The sequence below is a fragment of the Physeter macrocephalus genome, chromosome 14 (assembly GCF_002837175.3).
Source record: "Physeter macrocephalus isolate SW-GA chromosome 14, ASM283717v5, whole genome shotgun sequence".
Taxonomy (NCBI): domain Eukaryota; kingdom Metazoa; phylum Chordata; class Mammalia; order Artiodactyla; family Physeteridae; genus Physeter; species Physeter macrocephalus.
Window position 1 is genome coordinate 29,125,075 of NC_041227.1, and position 19,721 is coordinate 29,144,795.

General features: G+C 42.1%; 2 protein-coding genes and 1 pseudogene across 5 annotated transcripts; 2 read left to right on the top strand and 1 right to left on the bottom strand.

Moving 5' to 3' along the window:
• Positions 1-6,990, bottom strand: part of LOC102993560 (40S ribosomal protein S20-like) — a 53,274-nt pseudogene extending 46,284 nt beyond the window's left edge.
• On the top strand, positions 6,861-19,373 carry PRNP (prion protein (Kanno blood group)). 4 transcript variants are annotated; one of them, XM_007123285.4, is made up of 3 exons: positions 6,863-6,985; positions 9,655-9,753; positions 16,885-19,373. In XM_007123285.4, the coding sequence occupies exon 3, from the start codon at positions 16,895-16,897 to the stop codon at positions 17,672-17,674; it is 780 nt and encodes a 259-aa protein (XP_007123347.1). In that variant the 5' UTR covers positions 6,863-6,985; positions 9,655-9,753; positions 16,885-16,894; the 3' UTR covers positions 17,675-19,373. The 4 variants fall into 4 exon arrangements, with proteins under 4 accessions (XP_007123350.1, XP_054946961.1, XP_007123347.1 ...); XM_007123288.4 differs by lacking the exon at positions 9,655-9,753 and having other exon boundaries at positions 6,861-6,985; XM_055090986.1 differs by lacking the exon at positions 9,655-9,753 and having other exon boundaries at positions 6,861-6,981.
• On the top strand, positions 7,189-9,644 carry LOC129392705 (collagen alpha-1(I) chain-like). Its single transcript, XM_055089728.1, has 3 exons — positions 7,189-7,193; positions 7,226-8,609; positions 8,901-9,644. Exons 1-2 carry the CDS (start codon positions 7,189-7,191, stop codon positions 7,950-7,952), a joined length of 732 nt encoding a protein of 243 aa, XP_054945703.1. The 3' UTR covers positions 7,953-8,609; positions 8,901-9,644.
• Positions 19,374-19,721: the final 348 nt, after the last annotated feature.

Here is a 19,721-nt window from a genome sequence, read left to right on the forward strand (position 1 = left end):
CGTGACCTGGCTCTTGTAAATAGTGCTGCAACGAACATTGGGCTGCATGTGTCTTTTTGAATTACGGTTTTCTCTGGGTATATGCCCAGTAGTGGGATTGCTGGGTCATATGGTGGTTCCTATTTTTAGTTTTTTAAGGACCTCCATACTGTTTTCCATAGTGGTTGTATCAATTTACATTCCCACCAACAGTGCAGGAGGGTTCATTTTTCACCACACCCTTTCCAGCATTTATTGTTTCTAGATTTTTTGATAACGGCCAGTGTGAGGTGATACCTCATTGTAGTTTTGATTCGCATTTCTCTATTAGTGATGTTGAGCATCTTTTCATGTGCCTCTTGGCCATCTGTATGTCTTCCTTGGTGAAATGTCTATTTAGGTCTTCCACCCATTTTTTAACTGGATTTTTTTTTTTTTTATATTGAGCTCCATGAGCTGTTTGTATATTTTGGAGATTAAACCCTTGTCTGTTGTTTCATTTGCAAATATTTTCTTCCATTCTGAGGGTTGTCTTTTTGTCTTGTTTATGGTTTCCTTTGCTGTGCAAAAGCTTTTAAGTATAATTAAGTCTCATTTTTTTATGTTTCTTTTTATTTCCGTTACTCTAGGAGGTAGGTCAGAAAAGATCTTGCTGTGATTTATGTCAGAGTGTTTTTCCTATGTTTTCCTCTAAGAGTTTTATAGTGTCTGGTCTTCCATTTAAGTCTTTAATCCATTTGGAGTTTATTTTTGTGTATGGTGTTAGGGAGTGTTCTAATTTCATTCTTTTATATGCAGCTGTCCAGTTTTCCCAGCACCACTTATTGAAGAGGGTGTTTTTTCTCCATTGTATGTTCTTGCCTCCTTTGTCATAAATTAGGTGCCCGTATGTGCATGGGTTTATCTCTGGGCATTCTACCCTGTACCATGGATCTATACTTCTGTTTTTGTGCCAGTACTATACTGTCTTGATTACTGTAGCTTTTTGGTATAGTTTGAAGTTAAGGAGCTTGTTTTGGTGTATAGGAATGCCAGAGATTTCTGTGCATTAATTTTGTATCCTGCAACCTTACCAAATTCACTGATTAGTTCTAGTAGTTTTCTAGTTGCATCATATCATCTGTAAACAGTGACAGTTTTACTTCTTCTTTTCCAATTTGGATTCCTTTTACTTGTTTTTCTTCTCTGATTGCTGTGTCTAGGACTTCCAAGACTATGTTGAAGAAGAATGGCGAGAGTGGACATCCTTGTCTTCTTCCTGATCTTAGTGGAAATGCTTTCAGTTTTTCACCACTGAGTATGATGCTTGCTGTGGGTTTGTCATATGTGACCTTTATTATGTTGAGGTAGGTTCCCTCTATGCCTATTTTCTGGAGAGTTTTTATCATAAATGGGTGTTGAATTTTGTCAAAAGCTTTTTCTGCATCTTTTGAGATGATAATATGACTTTTATTCCTCAGTTTGTTAGTGTGGTGTATCACATTGATTTGCATATATTGAAGAATCCTTGCATTCCTGGGATAAATCCCACTTGATCATGGTGTATGATCCTTTTAATGAGATGTCATTCTTAAAGGCTGCACACAAAGCCCCATGCACACCAGTACCCAGGTCAAAAGAGGTAATCTGATAGAAGCCTGGGCCAGACCTACCTGCTGGTCTTGGAGAGTCTCCGGGAGAGGCAGGGGGCAACTGTAGCTTACCCTGGGGACATAGACACTGGTGTCAGACATATTAGTGAACATCCAAATCTGTGAACACTGCTGCAGATGGCTGCCATCTTGGCTCATTAGCACCAAGACCTGGCCCCACCCAATGCCTGTAGGCACCATTGCTAGGATGCCTCAGGCCAAACAACTAACTGGTTGGGGACACAGTCCCACCCATCAGCAGATAGTCTGCCTAAAGACTTCCTGAGACCACAGCTACCTCCAGCCACACACTTAGACATGACCCTGCCCACCAGAGGACCAGGACCCAGCTCCACTCACTAGTGGCAGGAACCAGCCCTTCTTGCCAGGAAATCTGCACTGGCCTCTAGACCAGCCTCACCCACCAAGGTCCAGAAAGCTACAATCACACAGCCTGTGGTCCAAGCCCAACAACAGCAAGCGAGACCCTACCCTGGGACCAGCAGGGCCCTGGCCCTGACCACTAGCAAGCCAACACAACCTTTAGGACATTCCGGGACCCATATCCAACTGTCTCAGGAGCTGGCCCTCCTGCAATGATCTGAAATGAGCTTTGGGATCCCTAGGCCCTGCAGCCATATTCCAGAAACCAGCTCTGCCTGCCAGTAAACTGGCACTGGCCAGGACCTGGCTTCACCTGCCAGTGGGTGGGCAACAGCCCCATGGTCTTTGGGATCCTGACTCCACCCACCAGTGAGCCAGCAGTAGCTCTGGGGCCCCCCTAGGGTTCTGCAACCAGTGGCATTGTGGCCAGGCCCCACTAAATAGCAGCCAGCAGTATCCAAGCAACCAACTGGACTAGAGGCCAACCAAACCTACCAGACCACCCACATATTCAGCCCAACACAACAGAAGGACCCACACCGTCCTCTTGGGGGAACCCCTAGAACATATAGCTTAGGTGAAAAGAGGGGAGTGCACTGCTGAGCCGCATACGACATCTTCCACAGAAGGTCACTTATACAGGTCGAGAAACATAACTAACCTACCACATACATAAAAATACAAAAAGTAACTTAGACAAAAATGAGGCAGCAGAGACAAAGGAACAAGATAAAACCCCAGAAGAAGAACTAAGTGAAGTGGAGATAAGCAATCTATCCAAGAAAGTGTTCAGAGTAATGATCATAAAGATAAACAAAGAACTCAGAAGGAGAATGGATGCACAGAGCAAGAAGTTAGAAGTTTTTTAAAAAGAGTTAGAAAATATAAAGAACAACCAAACAGAGATAAAGAATATGATGACTGAAATAAAAAATACACTACAAGGAATCAATAGTAGACTAAATGATACAAAAGAATGGATCAGTGAGCTGGAAGACAGATGGTGGAAATCACTGTTGCTGAACAGAAAAAAGAATGAAAAGAAATGAGGACAGTTTAAGAGACCTCTGAGACAACACTAAATGCACCAACATTTGCATTATAGGGGTACCAGAAGGAGAAGAGAGAGAGAAAGGGTATGAGAAAATATTTGAAGAGATAATGGCTGAAAAATTCCCTAACATGGAAGAAGAAACAGTCACCCAAGTCCAGGAAGCACAGAGTCCCATACAGGATTAACCCAAAGAGGAAGACACATGGTAATCAAAATGACAAAAATTAAAGATAAAGAGAGAATAATAAAAGCAGCAAGGAAAAAGCAACAAATAACCTACAAGGGAATCCTCATCAGGTTATCAGCTGATTTTTCAGCAGAAACTCTGCAGGCCAGAAGGGAGTGGCATGATGCATTTAAAGTGATGAAAAGGAAAAACCTACAACCAAGAATACTCTACCCAGCAAGGCTCTCATTCAGATTTGATGGAGAAATCAAAAGCTTTACAGACAAGCAAAAGCTAAAAGAATTCAGCACCACCAAACCAGCTTTACAACAAATGCTAAAGGAACTTCTCTAGGTGGAAAAGAAAAAGCCACAACTAGAAACAAGAAAATTATGAATGGGAAAGCTCATTGGTAAAGGCAAACATACAGTAAAGGTAGGAAATCATCCACACACAAATATGATATCAAAACAAGCAATTGTGAGAAGAGGAGAGCACAAATGCTGGATATTGGAAATGCACTTGAAATTAAGAGATCAGCAACTTAAAACAATTCTGTATATATATAGACTGCTGTATCAAAACCTCATGGTAACCACAAACCAAAAATCTACAATAGATATACACACAAAAAATAAAAAGGAATCCAAACACAACACTAAACATAGTCATCAAATCACAAGAGAAGAGAACAAAAGAGGAAGCGAAGAAAACAAACCCAGAACAATTAACAAAATGGCAGTAAGAACATACATATCTGTGCTTCCCTGGTGGCGCAGTGGTTAAGAATCCACCTGCCAATGCAGGGGACACGGGTTCGAGCTCTGGTCCGGGAAGATCCCACATGCCACGGAGCAACTAAGCCCATGCGCACAACTACTGAAGCCCTTGTGCCTAGAGCCCGTGCTCCACAACAAGAGAAGCCACCACAGTGAGAAGCCCACACACTGCAACAAAGAATAGCCCTCGCTTGCCGCAAACAGAAAAAGCCTACACGCAGCCACGAAGACACAGTGCAGCCAAAAATAAATAAATAAATTAAAAAAAAATACATATCAGTAATTACCTCAAATGTAAAAGGATTAAATATTCCAACCAAAAGACATAGACTGGCTAAATGGATACAAAAACAAGACCCCTAAATATGCTGTCTATAAGAGACCCACTTCTGATCTAGTGACACAGACTGACAGTGAAGGAATGAAAAAAGTTATTCCATGCAAATGGAAATCAAAAAAAAGCTGGAGTAACAATACTCATATCAGACAAAATAGACTTTATTTATTTTTATTTTTGGCTGTGTTGGGTCTTCGTTGCTGCACACAGGCTTTCTCTAGTTGTGGCGAGTGGGGGCTGCTCTTTGTTGCAGTGCGCAGGCTTCTCATTGCAGTGGCTTCTCTTGTTGTGGAGCAGGGGCTCTAAGTGCACAGGCTTCAGTAGTTGTGGCACGCAGGATCTAGAGCACAGGCTCAGTAGTTGTGGAGCACGGGCTTAGCTGCTCCTCAGCATGTGGGATCTTCCCAGACCAGGACTCGAACCTGGACTTGAAACCGTGTCCCTGCATTGGCAAGCAGGTTCCTAACCACTGTGCCACCAGGGAAGCCCCAAAATAGACTTTAAAATAAAGACTGTTACAAGAGACAAAGAAGGACAGTACATAATGATCAAGGGATCAATCCAAGAAGATATAACAATTGTAGATATATATGCATCCAACATAGGAGCACCTCAATATATAAGGCAAATGCTAACAGCCACAAAAGGAGAAATCGACAGTAACACAATAATAGTGGGGGACTTTAACACCTTACTTACATCAATGGACAGATCATTCAGACAGAAGATCAATAAGGAAACACAATAGAAAAGGTCAATGAAACTAAATACCTTTTGTTTTGAAACATAAACAAAACTGATAAACCTTTAGCCAGACTCATCAATCAGTACACCTGATTTTCAAGTCCTCCCAGCCCAGATGCCAGCCATGCAAGTGACAGAGCCTTCAACTGATTCCAACCCCCAGCTATCAAGCCAGTCTCAGACATTGAATCTTCCCAACTGCAGCCTCAGATATCCCCACTGTGCCCGTCCAACTCTCTGGCCTACACAATCCATTGGCATAATAAAACGGTGATTGCTTTAAACCTCTAAGTTTTGGAGTAGTTGCTACATAGCAATAATGGCCAGAATAGGTCATAAGGCAATCCCATTCGGTTCCCTCAAACCCCCAAGAAATATTCTGCCTTTTGAGCATTTTCCTGGTTGGGGGGAGGGAGGAAAGCATTCAGCCAGTAGACACAGGATTCTTTTGAGAAAAAAGCTGAGTTTTGGCATCTTCTAACCAAGTTTTACAGGGCCCCTCCTGGCAGGGGAAAGTCAGCCCCTTGCCCAGTCTGATCTGGTCAGCCACTCCCAGCCCCACCCCAGCTCAAGACTCAAAGAGATGCTTCACTGCCCCCAATTCACCTCACAATAAGCCATCTCTGAGGAAAGAAGGTAAGGCTCTAAAAGCACTGGCAACCTAATCATTATGTAAGACTGACTGGATAGAAAACTGCCCTGGCATTGCTGCCTAACACTCATTTCTAACTGGCCACAATCCAGTTCTGTTACTGAATCATCTCCATCCCATGGTCATGTTTTACCTCTCATTTACCCTTCCCAAGCAGACCTTTCAGACCCACATTCATATAAACATCACCAGGACTGTTTCACCCACATTCATATGAACATCACCCCAGTGCTGTTTCACATCGCTCCACTCTACACAATCCTCCTGGCTTCTCCCCTCCCTCACTTGTCCCCTCCCACTTGAGTGAGCCGCCCTGGGATACAAGTATTTAAACCAAATCCTGTTTCCAATGGGTGTCTCAATATTTTTAAACCTCTTTCCTTACAAGCTTAGTGGAGCCTCTTGCCCATAACAAGGGAACTAGATGTCTCATTTTTCCCAGGTTTATGCCTATTGACCCGGCTTAATTAATATTGGTACTCTCAACAGCGCCCCAATTTGGGTAATAATGTATATGATCTCCCTAATCCTAACTCCTGTCTTCTATAATTTGCCATCCTTCACAACCCCTACCTAATTTCTTGGCAGGAATAATGATCAAGAACACACAATGTTTTATACAAGAAACCTCAGGTAATGTCCAGAGTGGACTTGAAATATGGTTATATGGAGGGCATTTTCCTCATTTGTGAATATCATAATCTAAATCATCTCTTTTGCATATAATGAGCAGGAACTGAGTAAATGAAGGAACAGGTGATGGCTAATGTCCTTTCTAGGCCTCAAATTTTAAGGATATATGTGTAAATTCACAAACTGGGCTCAATCCAGGGTAGCAGAATTTTCTTCCTCTTTAGAAATTTCTGGTTACCAAAGTTCCAGAAATTGCTTTCTCATTCCCTAATCTTTCATTTTCTCGAGTTCTCCATTACGTAACGTGGAGCTGGGGCTTTGCGCCGAATTTTCCTTTAAAGATGATTTTTATAGTCAATAAGCAACTTCAAGGAGTGACGAGCCAGCCGGGGAGGCGATATTAGTTGACGCAAGCGTCTAAGCGAATCCCAACTCGTTTTTCCCAGGTACTCAGATTCCCGGGCCTGCCTGGCAGGGCTGAGCCTCTGCGCGTAAACCCTGGGCGCGGGCAGCCGCCTCCCCGCCCCGCCCCCGCATCTCCTCCTTTACCCAGCGCTGACGCCGGCCCTCACCGCCAGTCATTGACAGCCGCCGAGCTGCGAGCTTCTTCTCTCCCTCAGAGGCAGGTAAACAGCCGCATCGCCCTTTAACCTCCCAGCTGGGGCCGTGGGCGCAGAGGCCGGCAGTCAGAACCCCTGCCTTGGGGCCGAGGCCCGAGGGCGCACGGCCGGGTCCGGGCGGGAGGCCGACCTTGACAGGGAGGAGGGCGGGGGGCTTCCGGAGGGCGCGCAACGCGTCAGGCCTACCCAGCGAGCTCGCTGGTTTTCGGATGCCGTGGCTTGGTTTTGCCCTTCTGGTTAGGCGAGCTCCATTTACTCGGAATGGGGCGGGGGCCGCGGCTGGCCGGGGCCCCTCTGGAGGCATGTGGGTAGTGTCAAGGAGTCTGGCCCTCTCCCACGCACGTCCACGGCGGGAGTGGGATGGGCGAGTAGCGCCGGCAAGGGGGCCACAGGTCCGGGGAATGGGCGCGGGGAACCAAACGAGGGCCTCAAAGGGGCTCCGCTGGGGCGCTCAGCGAGGAGGACCAGGGAGAGGCGCGGGTCTGCGTCCTCCCGATGCCCAGAGGGGACGCGGGCGCCCACCTCGGGCCAGGGCCTTGGCAGGGAGGAGTCCCGGGGCGTCTGGGGGCCCCCCCAGCCGCCGCCGACGACCTCCTCCCCAGAGGGGGCCCCGCCTGCCATCACGCGGCCGGGCGGTGCCTGGGACGCAGCAGCGGGCGGGTCTCTGGCACCCCCGGGGACCGGCACAGGCCGGCGTGAGCTGGGCTTCCGGCCTCGGCGGGCGGAGTCTTGGGGCGACCCCGCCCTCACTCCCGGGCCTGAGACGTTCAGGTCCCGGCGGCAGAGTGTCTCCTGCGAGCTCTGGTGTGGTGGACCCACAGGCTTTGCTTTTCGCTGTCTCAACTGTCCCTCTGGAAGGAGAGAACTCGGGCGTCAGGGGGACTCCGAGAGCGGGGATCAGGGCCGGGCAGCGCCCCTCGGAGAACCACATTCCTCCGCTAGTATGGGTGGCACCTTCACGTTTGATTATTAAACAACGGGGAGAAGTCCATTTTTGCATTCCTTTTCTATTTGTATCAGCAGTAGCAAATAGATTTTTTTAAAATCATAAGCCCACCACCATCACATCCACCCTCACCATCTCAAAGCCACTGCCTTCTGTTTTTCAGTTTCCTCTTCTCCAGATTCGTACACAACACAATGCAGTTTCACCTCCCTGATCATGATTATCCTCATCTCATGGCCGAGTTATTATCCTGTACTTAGAGCAAGCACGGTTTAATAAGCAGTTCCCAGCATGCTGAACATTTGAAGGGTTTCCCTTTTCCTTGCAAAAAAAATCCAGGTAGAATAGAATTAAAGATTTTCACAAATCAAATTATCAGAAAAAATAGGAACAGAAAATTGAATAAAAATGTCAGACTTCTGGAAAAATCAACAACTCTCCCAGATTTGAAGAAGAAAAAAAATATCACCAATGAAAAGGAACAATTTTACCTACTCAAACACTGAAGAGCTCTTACAATGAAAAAGAACTAACCAGTAAGGGAAAGAAAGCAGAGCTAGGATGTGATTTGTATATGGTTTTTATCTGACACAAATTTTTCATACTTGTGAAAGGAAAATATCGAGATTATAAAAGATAAACGGTGAAATGATGAATCGTTTATAGAATACAATGGATATTAAAGTAAGTCTGGATTATCATTTTGCAACTATTAGCAAAAACAACAGTAACAGCAACCACTGCTGGAAGGTTGCCTAGAAATTTGCATATTCAGTTATCCTGGGAGGGCTTTGGGGTTAGAAAGAGGGCTCTGCAACTAATCATTTCACAGCTTGGGACCAGTTACCTAATTTCCTCATCCTCCTTTTGTCCATTCATAAACTAGAGGAAATTATACCTACTTCAGGAGTTTGCCAAGATTAACTGTTTGTGTAAAACTGACCTTTGGTATGTATACCTTTATTCTTTTCCTAGTCACACTGCACTTGGGGACATTGTGAATCTGTATGAAATTTGTGAAACGGAATCTGGTGATGCATTTAAGCCAAGACCCAGAAACCCCACTCCTGGGAATTTACTTGCAATGGAAGAAACAACAGGAAAGAAAAAAAAAAAGCCATATGCACACACATTCAGAATGATCTAAAATTAGACCCAACGGAGAAGCAACCTAAGTGTATAACAGCAGGGCAGCAGCTAAGAAAATCATGACACATTAACTGAAAGGAACATTGTGTAACCATCAGAAGTCATGATTTTGGAGCCTGTCTGCGATATATTGGAAAAAACTACAAGTCAAAGTACAGATTACTAAACTGCGTCTACTTACTCAGATGCAGTTTATTAATGTATATGTGAAAAATCTGAATAAAAATGAAGTTTTGATAGAAATACAAGTTGTTTTAATTTTCTTTTTTTGTTGATATATTGCTTTTCTAAATAACATCTTTAAAATAGTTCATAGTTAATTTTTTTAAGGAAATGGACCCACAGCTTTCTGTGTGTGGGAGAGGGAGAGCTCAATGTCATGTTTGCTGCTGCTTTTTTGAGCCCACCTCATTTTCTTTTTTTCAAATATCTTATTTTTTTCCTTGAGTAGATTTATTAGTGGTTTAGTAATTTATATATTGGGTTTTTCTTTTAAATAATCAGTTCTTAGACTTATTTATCAATTATAGTTTTTTCTTTTCTGTTTTGTTTTGTTTTTTTTTTTTTTTTTTTTTTTTAGGGACTCCTGAATATATTTGAAAACTGAACAGTTTCAGCCAAGCCGAAGCATTCTGTCTTCCCAGGGACACAAATCCAACTTAGCTGAGCCAAAGCAGATGTACGTACCCTATGGAATCCCTTTGGTCTTGTGATGGTTGAAAGTTCCCAACTGTCACAGAAGCTAAGGGCCTCAAAAGGCTGTGATCACAAATCCTTTCTCTGGAGGCAACTTGGATCTATATATGTAACCCACACCTATTATATCATCCTTTCTTGTAAAATCATCTTGATTTTGCAGGGAAAGGGCTTTCTCTAGAATCATTCTGAGTTACGTAAGGAAGCAACCATACTATTTAAAATAGTAAATAAAAAATAAAAAAATTTTTACTATTTAAAAATAGTATAATAAAAGCAGTAACATTACAAACATTTCTGCACCAAATTAACACTGACAAAAGGTTTTATGAGGTGACAGTTTTTCTAAGCTGTAGTTTTAATTTACCTATTCCATTCTCTCTTTTCGGATCTTATTTCCTCTTCCAAGGCAGCCAGTTTATCAGCTGTGAACTGCTGCATGTGAAACATTCAAAACATGCCTGTATCTAAAGCCGTGATGGCTGCAGCAAAATAATCCTTGAGTGAATAGCATGTGTAGCAATTCTTACATTTGGGAGAATTTTTTCTGTTTGTTCATCCTTTTTCTTCTAACCATATTCTCCTGGGGTATGGGGTAGGCTCTAGCAATGTTGCTTTTTTTTCAAGCTGTTCACATAATTCTGAGGATGGATCAGGTTTGGGCCCTTTGCCCTATTCAGTCCAGGGCTAGGCCTCAGTGCCAGTGAAAAACCCCCACCCCAGAGTGGTTTGTAAAATTTTGAGTAGCTTGCATTAGGCTCTTTAAGGGGCAGTGACCTCAAAAGAGAAAAATATGACACATGAGTTCCACTTAGCTCAGGAAAGTAAGGAAATTTTTCTGGGGCAGTCGGGGGTAGGAGGACTATTTGGTGCCAGTTCCCAATTTAACCAATTAAGTGTCAAGGGTGTAACATGTTTTAAGTATCAGAAGTTTGGCCCCTGGCATATAACCACTGGACAAGTTCCTCCTGGCTCTGATTCTCAGTCCCATGTATTCCCCATGGGAATAGGATGAATGGGATAATATATGGATACTTTTTTGTTCCTTCTCTCTAGTTCCATCACTCTGCCATTCTGCTCATGCACTAATGCCACATGATCTTATTGATTTTAGTTTTGCAATGCGTTCTGGTACCTGGCAGGCCAAGTATACCCTAGATTTTCTTCCTGTTCAATAATTTCTTTAGTCTTCTTAATTTTGAGTATCATTTCATCATATTCTTTAAAATCCTCTTTAAATTAGGACTGAAATTGCATTGACTTTATGATTATTTGGAGGTGAATTGGTATCTTTCAGTCTTGATTCTCCCAACCAAAAACATTGTCTGTCTTTCTCTTTTTTTCCGGTCTTCCAGCTTTCTTCCTAAAATGTCTGTTTATTTTTAGGTTAAATCTTAGATGTTTTGAATATTTTGTTGCCACTATGAGTGGGATTTTTTTTTCACACTAAATCTTCTAAATAATTACAACTGATTTGAGTATTCACTCTTTTCTATATGTTGATTTCAAAAACTGCCACCTTAATAAGCTCACTTATTTATTCTAGGACACATTTTTGGATGATTTTCCTGGATTTTCCAGATAGAAAATCATACCTGGAACTTCCCTGGTGGCACAGTGGTTAAGAATCTGCCTGCCAGTGCAGGGGACACGGGTTCGAGCCCTGGTGCAGGAAGCTCCCACATGCTGCAGAGCAACTAAGCCCATGCACCACAACTACTGAGCCTGAGCTCTAGAACCTGCAAGCCACAACTACTGAAGCCCTTGTGCCACAGCTACTGAAGCCCGCGCACCTAGAGCCTGTGCTCCGCAGCAAGAGAAACCACCGCAATGAGAAGCCTGTGCACTGCAACGAAGAATAGCCCGTTTGCCACAACTAGAGTAAGCCCACACACAGCAACGAGAGTATTCACTCTTTTCTATATGTTGATTTCAAAAACTGCCACCTTAATAAGCTCACTTATTTATTCTAGGACACATTTTTGGATGATTTTCCTGGATTTTCCAGATAGAAAATCATACCTGGAACTTCCCTGGTGGCACAGTGGTTAAGAATCTGCCTGCCAGTGCAGGGGACACGGGTTCGAGCCCTGGTGCAGGAAGCTCCCACATGCTGCAGAGCAACTAAGCCCATGCACCACAACTACTGAGCCTGAGCTCTAGAACCTGCAAGCCACAACTACTGAAGCCCTTGTGCCACAGCTACTGAAGCCCGCGCACCTAGAGCCTGTGCTCCGCAGCAAGAGAAACCACCGCAATGAGAAGCCTGTGCACTGCAACGAAGAATAGCCCGTTTGCCACAACTAGAGAAAGCCCACACACAGCAACGAAGACCCAGCACAGCCAAAAATAAAATAAATAAATTAAAAAAAAAGAAAATCATACCTGGCTAGAACCTCCATAACAGTCTAAAATAGCAGCAATTGCTTGCATTCTTGTCTTGTTCATTATATTAAGGAGAATGCCTTTCCTCTTTCAGTTAAGGTAGGGTGTCAGCTGTGTGTCTGTGATAGCTGTTCTTGATGATGGAAAGGGATTACTTTCTAGTTCTATGGAAATTTTTTCAACAGCTTAACCTTAAAAAATCAGGAATGTATGTAGATTTTAATTGAAAACTTTTCAACATCAGAGAATCTTTGTGTTTTTTTCTCCTTAACCTACTAATAGGTTAATTGATTTCATGATTTTAAGCTATCCTTGTATTCCTAAATAATCCTTATTGGTCACAGTGTATTCTTCTTTTACTAAACTATCAAAATCAGCTTGGTGGTATTTTCTTTTGGATTTTGGCACCCATGTTGCTGGAGGTTGGATAGCTAAGAGTGTGAGCCCTTCACTCAGAATACTGGAGTTTGAATCTCGATCCTTTATTCCCTTGGCTATTAACAGCACTTCTCAGGTGAAGCTGCCCAAATGTTTATCTCTACTGAGTTCCAGATTCTTATAACAATTGCCTGAATTGATACTCTCACTTGAATGGCTCATAGATGTAGCAAAGTTAATATGTCCAAACTAAAACTTTATTTTCTCTCACAAGCATGGCCCTCCATCAGTTTCCTCTATTTCAATAGATGGCATCATCACCATCTGCCTGGCTATGAAAGCCACAAACTGATCAACTCTCACTCCTCCATCCACTCTTTCTGCTTAATTGGTTCTTTCTGCAAAATACATCCCATTTTTTCACAGCTCCTCAACTGCATTGGCACAGTCCCAGGCCACACCACCATTGTCCTTCAATCATTTTATAAGTGGTCTCACCATTTCCTTTCTTGCCCCCCAGATTTTCTCCTTACACAACAGTCAGGGCGAACTTTGTTAAAAAAAAAGAAAAAGAGCCTGTGATGTTATTCTAAGACCCTTTAATGGCTTCCCACTGTCTTTCAGGTTCCAGACACTTATCTTCTTTAGTCTTTGAACCCACAAACTAAACATCTTACTCACCACTGTGTCCTCAGCCACAGCACAATGCTAGACCCTTAGAAGACAACAAATATTTGTTAAACTAATCAATAGCTATTGTACAGTAACTTTTTTCTCCATTTCTCCTATGGTTTATCGTCAAGTTTTCTATTTCTTTAAAAACTGGCACGTACTAGCTGTTCCATAAGTATTTGTTTAATGCATTGATTCTAACATCTGTTTTTATAATTTAATAGAAAGGCAATCCATCCCACAAAGATTTATAATTCATAAAACTTTTACCTTTCACAGTTAGGTCTCTAGAGTTTGCTTTTGCATGTGGTGTTAGGGTCCTAGTTTTATTTTCCTCCAGTTTCCCAGAAGCATCTGCTAAACAAACCTTTCTTTTTCCATTGATTTGTGGTGTCCAATTTATCATTTATCAGGTTCGTACTAAAGAATATATACATGGGTTTATATCTGAACTTGCTGTTCTGCTTCCTTTGATCTGTAGGTCCGTTTCTAGACTGTTACCATATTTATTACATATTTATTACTATGGCTTTGTAATAAGATTTAATGTCTGATAACAGTAGATTCTCTCCTCTTTTCTCTCCTTTTTTAAGGTTGAGTTTGCTACCTGTGGACATTTCTTACCCCTTGTGGGTTTATTGAATTCCTCAAAAAATCCAGGTGGAATTTTGATTGTCATTTTATTATTATAAGTTCATTTGGGGGTAATTGACATCTTTATAGTACTAAGTTGTTCCAGCCAAGACCTTTCCATGTTTACAGATCATCTTCTTTGTTCTTTACTAATGTTCAATTTTTTTTTCCCCAGTCTTAAGTCAATCCTAGATACTTTATAGTTTGGATTGAAATTATTACTATCTTATTAATTTTTTTCTAGTTGATTATTGCTGGTGTAGAGAAATGCTGCTGATTTTTGTAGGCCAATCTTGTATCCCACAGCCTTGCTGAACTCTAGTTGTCTCGTGTTACCTCTGTTGAGTCTGTTGAATTTTCTATGTTTATGATCACATTAATTCCACATAATGTCAGCTGGAGCTCTTTCCTTGGAATTCTTGTACCAGTTACTTCTTTGTCTTTGCATATGGCATTGGAAGGACTTCCAGTCCTGTGGCAGTAGACATCCTTGTCTTGTTTCTGATCTTAAAGGGACTACATTCAAAACTTACTTATTGTGTTTGCTGTTTTAGTTATATAATCTTTATTAAGTTAAGGAAGTTACCTCCTATTCCTAGTCTACTAAGAGTATTTTTCTTAGTGATAAATAGGTATTGACTGTTGTCAAATACTTAATGTCTTGAAATGTGCCAGAGCGTTAGGCCACAACCTGACCTTTCTCTGAGAGCACCTTATATGAAGTGTCGTAGCACAGCCAGACATTCAGAAACCTAGTCTCTATTCCTAGCAATTTCACTAATTAATACTGTAATCACAGATATGTCACTTGACTTTTCTGAATCTTGGTGGCCTAATTTGTAGAGTGAGAAGTTTGGGTTAAATAATATAAGATCTTCCTTATTTTATCACAAACAGAAAGAGATTCTCCAAGGTCTCATTAAGTTTTGAGTCCTTATCCTTAGAAATTATTCTCTGCTTCAAAATGTAGTTGTTATTTTTTATGCTTTTTATAATTAAATGTTGCTATTGTTGTTCTCAACTGATTTTAAAATGATCTTGCCTTAATATAGTTTATGATCATCCAACTTTAATATTCAGTTTTAAAGTACTGATCAGCAACATATGCCCATGGCCCTTATGCCCTATTACCTGTATCTCCAGTCCATGGTCATTCTTCAGCTCCAGACTCACCAAGCTAACTGCCTACTGGTATCTCTTGTCCCAGTAGGCAGCTTGATAATGGCATTGTAGCTTGATAATGGCATTGCCAAAGCCACACACCACATTTGTCTCCCTCCAGACTTGCTCCACCTTCCGTGTTCTGTCCACACAATTGCCCAATCCAGAAATCTGGGTGCCACCTCGATTCTTCCAGTCTTTCATCTTCCACGTCAAACACCAAGCTTTCCAGAAGGTGATAGTCCCCTTGTTCAATTCCCTGAGGTGTTTGAGCAGAATTGTGAGCAGCCTGGAAGCCAAGAGCTGAGCCCCATTAGCAAATGGAAAATAGATCAGGGAAGCAGACCTGCAGAAGACTGAGTGCCAGGAGATGTGGATGCGAGATTGAGGCCAGTCAGCATATCCCAGGACCCTGTCCCTCTGACCTTACACAAAAGAGCCTCCAAAAATCCTAATTGGCATATTCTGAGCAGTTTAACTGGGCTTATAACTTTCAAATATGTTTTTATTTACACCAAGACATTTGAATAATGATAGTAGAAACATAAACAGGATGTTAATTCATTTATTTGTTTAATCAGTCTTCCTCTGAATATTATCCAATTTAGTCTTTAGTTCTGAAGGTTATGAAAAATAATTTTATAATATTAGATGGCATTTTTATTTGAAGATGTCCCAGTGCTGGGGATAAGACTACTATCAGCATTACAACATATGCCATTTTTGGTTTTGTGGCACATGGTATTTTGGAGCATATGGTTTGACATGGGGTACAGTAGAAACTAATGATCATTCTACTATATGTCTTTAATCTCTGCCCTTGGAACCAAGCACCCAGGGTAAATGAGATCTTCAATCTGAAAGGTTTTTAATTGATGAATGTACATTCTGCAAAGGTTCATAAGTTATCATGCAGGATACTTTGTTTATTCCTAAGCTGTGCTAGTCCTTTCATATAAGATATGTGTCTTTTCTACCAAAAATTAGGAGAAAATAAGTCACTCACGAACCATTAAATGCTGAACTAAGACTCATTCAGTGAGTGAGTGACTGCAAATCTTGTGAAGACAGCCTTCCTTACCCCATTTTGAACAGCCCCATTTGTTTCTGTCTATAGAGAGAAAAATGAATTTATAGGTGGGCTTGCAGAATCTTGCACATTTCCTGTTTCCAAAAATTTATTGTATTGAGAATTTCTTTGAGGAAATTCTTGTTGGCATTTATATGTTCAGAGGATATTAATTCCTTCACTTAACAGGTATCTATTGTGTATATGCTCTGTGCCAGGCCCTGAGGAGACAGCAGCGAATTAAAGAGACATTTCCTGCTTACATTCCTGCAGGAAGAAAGAGGACAGTGAGCCAGCTACTTAGAAAGTGATTTAATGATTTCAGCACCTACCTGGGGGTGTTCCTAACTGGACATTAGAATCACTTCCATAGGGGCCATGCCAGGGTCTTGGGAGGTTCCAGGAGCTCATATCCCTCATAACAGCCCAAATCACTACTTCAGAGAAGCTCAAAGCTATGGCAAACCCACCAGGTGTTTATAGTTTCTTCCAGTTTAGATACAATGTATCAACCAGAGGTTATTTTTATCATAAGCAATGTTGCTGGCATTCCACCTTTATCAAGTTTCTAGGAAACAGAGCCAGAAGTTATCTTAAGGTCGGATTTGTCCTGAGAGAAGGAGAAAGAGCTGTGTTAACCCTTTACCTACAAGTACTTTTGCTGTAAGTGTTGCAAAACAGACATGGAATGTGAAGAACATTTATGACCAAGAACATTAATAGCTGATGCCTCTGCTATGCAGTCAGTCATTATGCTGCAGACGTTAAGTGTTTTCAACATAAACACACAACGCTGACACCCTCTTTATTTTACAGATAAGTCATCATGGTGAAAAGCCACATAGCCAATTGGATCCTGGTTCTCTTTGTGGCCACGTGGAGTGACATGGGCCTCTGCAAGAAGCGACCAAAGCCTGGAGGAGGATGGAACACTGGGGGGAGCCGATACCCAGGACAGGGCAGTCCTGGAGGCAACCGCTATCCACCCCAGGGAGGGGGAGGCTGGGGCCAGCCCCACGGTGGTGGCTGGGGCCAGCCCCATGGTGGTGGCTGGGGTCAGCCCCACGGTGGTGGCTGGGGACAGCCCCATGGTGGTGGAGGCTGGGGTCAGCCCCATGGTGGTGGCACCCACAATCAGTGGAAGCCCAGTAAGCCGAAAACCAACATGAAGCATGTGGCAGGAGCTGCTGCAGCTGGGGCGGTGGTAGGGGGCCTTGGCGGCTACATGCTGGGGAGTGCCATGAGCAGGCCCCTTATACATTTTGGCAGTGACTATGAGGACCGTTACTATCGTGAAAACATGTACCGTTACCCCAACCAGGTATACTACAGGCCAGTGGATCAGTATAACAACCAGAACAGCTTTGTGCATGACTGCGTCAACATCACAGTCAAGCAGCACACAGTCACTACCACCACCACCAAGGGGGAAAACTTCACTGAGACGGACATCAAGATGATGGAGCGTGTGGTGGAGCAAATGTGCATCACCCAGTACCAGAGAGAATACCAGGCTTATTACCAAAGAGGGGCAAGTGTGATCCTCTTCTCCTCCCCTCCTGTGATCCTCCTCATCTCTTTCCTCATTTTCCTCATAGTGGGATGAGGACGGCCTTCCTGTTTTCATCATCTTAATCTTCACCAGGTTGGGGGAGGGGGTATCTACCTGCAGCCCTTTAGTGGTGGTGTCTCATTCTTGCTTCTCTGTTTGTCACCTGTAGGTTAATACCCTTGGCACTTACAGCACTGGGAAATGGAGAGTAGATCTGAGATGCTATTTATTCAAGCCCCATTTGATTGAATCCTTCATAGGCCAACGCTAGTGCTGAGCTGGTAAAAGTGTAACAGCAAATAATCATTGGTTGATATAGGCTTATTTTTTGTCCAGTGCAACAGATTGAGGCTAAAACAATTCTCAAAGCAGTCTTCAAATACCTTTGCCTAAATACCTCCAGCTCCTTCTCCAGCTAGAGTTCAGTACACTAATGCCCCATCTTAGCAGTGATTTTATAGCAATTTCCTCGTTTGTTTTAAGAAAACCTGACTGCATTTCCCTGTTCAGACAGCATTTCTGCCAAATCTGGAAGGAGGCCACATAATATTCATTCAAAAAACAAAGCTAGAAATCCTTAGCTTGTGGGCCCAGGCTCAAGCCGGTGGAAAGCATGTGTCCTGTGTCCGCAGAGAACTGTAAGGATGTTTTGCATTTTGCAGTACGGGTTACACAGCAGCTATTGCATCAAGAATGGATATTTGTGCAACACTAGACTTCTGGGCAGAGGACATTTTCACAGGGAATGAACATAACTAACATAATATGAAAGGCTTCTGAGACTAAAAATTTCTAACATATGGGAGAGGAGACAGCCTCCCATTTTGGATGTTTAAAGCACCTTCATGTGGTATTCTTTTCTTTAGTAATATAAACTATAGATAATTAAGGTACTTTAATTAAACTACCTTCTGGACACTGAGAGCAAATCTCTTTTGTTTGTTTACCTGGAAAGCAGAATGATTTTAACATTGTTTGGATGAAGCCAGGAGATTTTAACACAGGAAACTGCAGCTATAAAAAACACGGTATTCATTTGATTGAATCCTTCCTGGGTCAGTGCTGGTGTTGGACTGGTAAGAGTGTAACAGCAAATATAGAGGATTATGTTATGAAGAAAACAATTAGTGTACAATGAAAAGAAATGCTTTCATTTCTTTATTGCTATCTCATAATTGTCAAAAAATAGAATTAGGTCCTTAGTTTCTGGAATTGGCTTTTGAATCAAAGAATAGGGAGGCATTCCAAAAAAAAAAAAAGGTTAGAGATAGTAGGAATATGATCCATTCAAAGTGGAAAAAGAAATTCTGTTACCATTATTTAAGTAAGGTAAAATTATTCCCTGGGTTGTTCAATATTGTCACCTAGCAGATATACATTACTATTCTGCACTGTTATTACTGGCTTGCACCTTGTGGGTATCCTATGTAAAAAAGAAAATTTATATATATATATATTGCATATGACAAACTTAGAATTGTCGGTTAGAGCTGTTAATATCTGAACTATCTAATGCATTACCTGTTTTTGTAAGGTACTAAATACTTAATAACACTTAAAGGAAACCCTTTTGTGTGGTCCTTAGGCTTACAATGTGCACTGAATAGTTTTGTATAAGAATACAGAGTGGTATTTGAAATACGCATGTGCTTTATATTTTCTATATTTGTAACTTTGCATGTACTTGCTTTGTTGTATTAAAAGTTTATAAGTGTTTAATATCTGACTAATATTAAACAGGAGCTAAAAGGAGCATCTTCCGTGAAGTTTGCAGTTGTGTTTCACCATTGTGCACCCCATGTTGGCAGCTTCATTTTGGGGGTTAATCTAAGCAAAGTGGCACATTCACCGCCTGTGGTGGCCAATGTTTAACACACCCACTCCTGATCCTGCCTCAGCCTTACTCCCAGTCACATGCCAGCTGTTCTCTGCTGCCTTTTCATTTTTTTCCACAAGTACCTGGCAAAGTCACTTCTGCAGCAGAGGAAAACAGTCCTTGAATTCTGGAAGCTTTTTTCTGTCCTGGATCTTGAAATAGAGGATTTTCTTGATTAAGATGAGACTTAACAAACTAAATTATCTACTTTATGCCCATCCCTGC

Coding starts and splice junctions, on each gene's coding strand:
- PRNP (XM_007123288.4), top strand. CDS start 16,895: ATGGTGAAAAGCCACATAGCCAATTGGATCCTGGTTCTCTTTGTGGCC.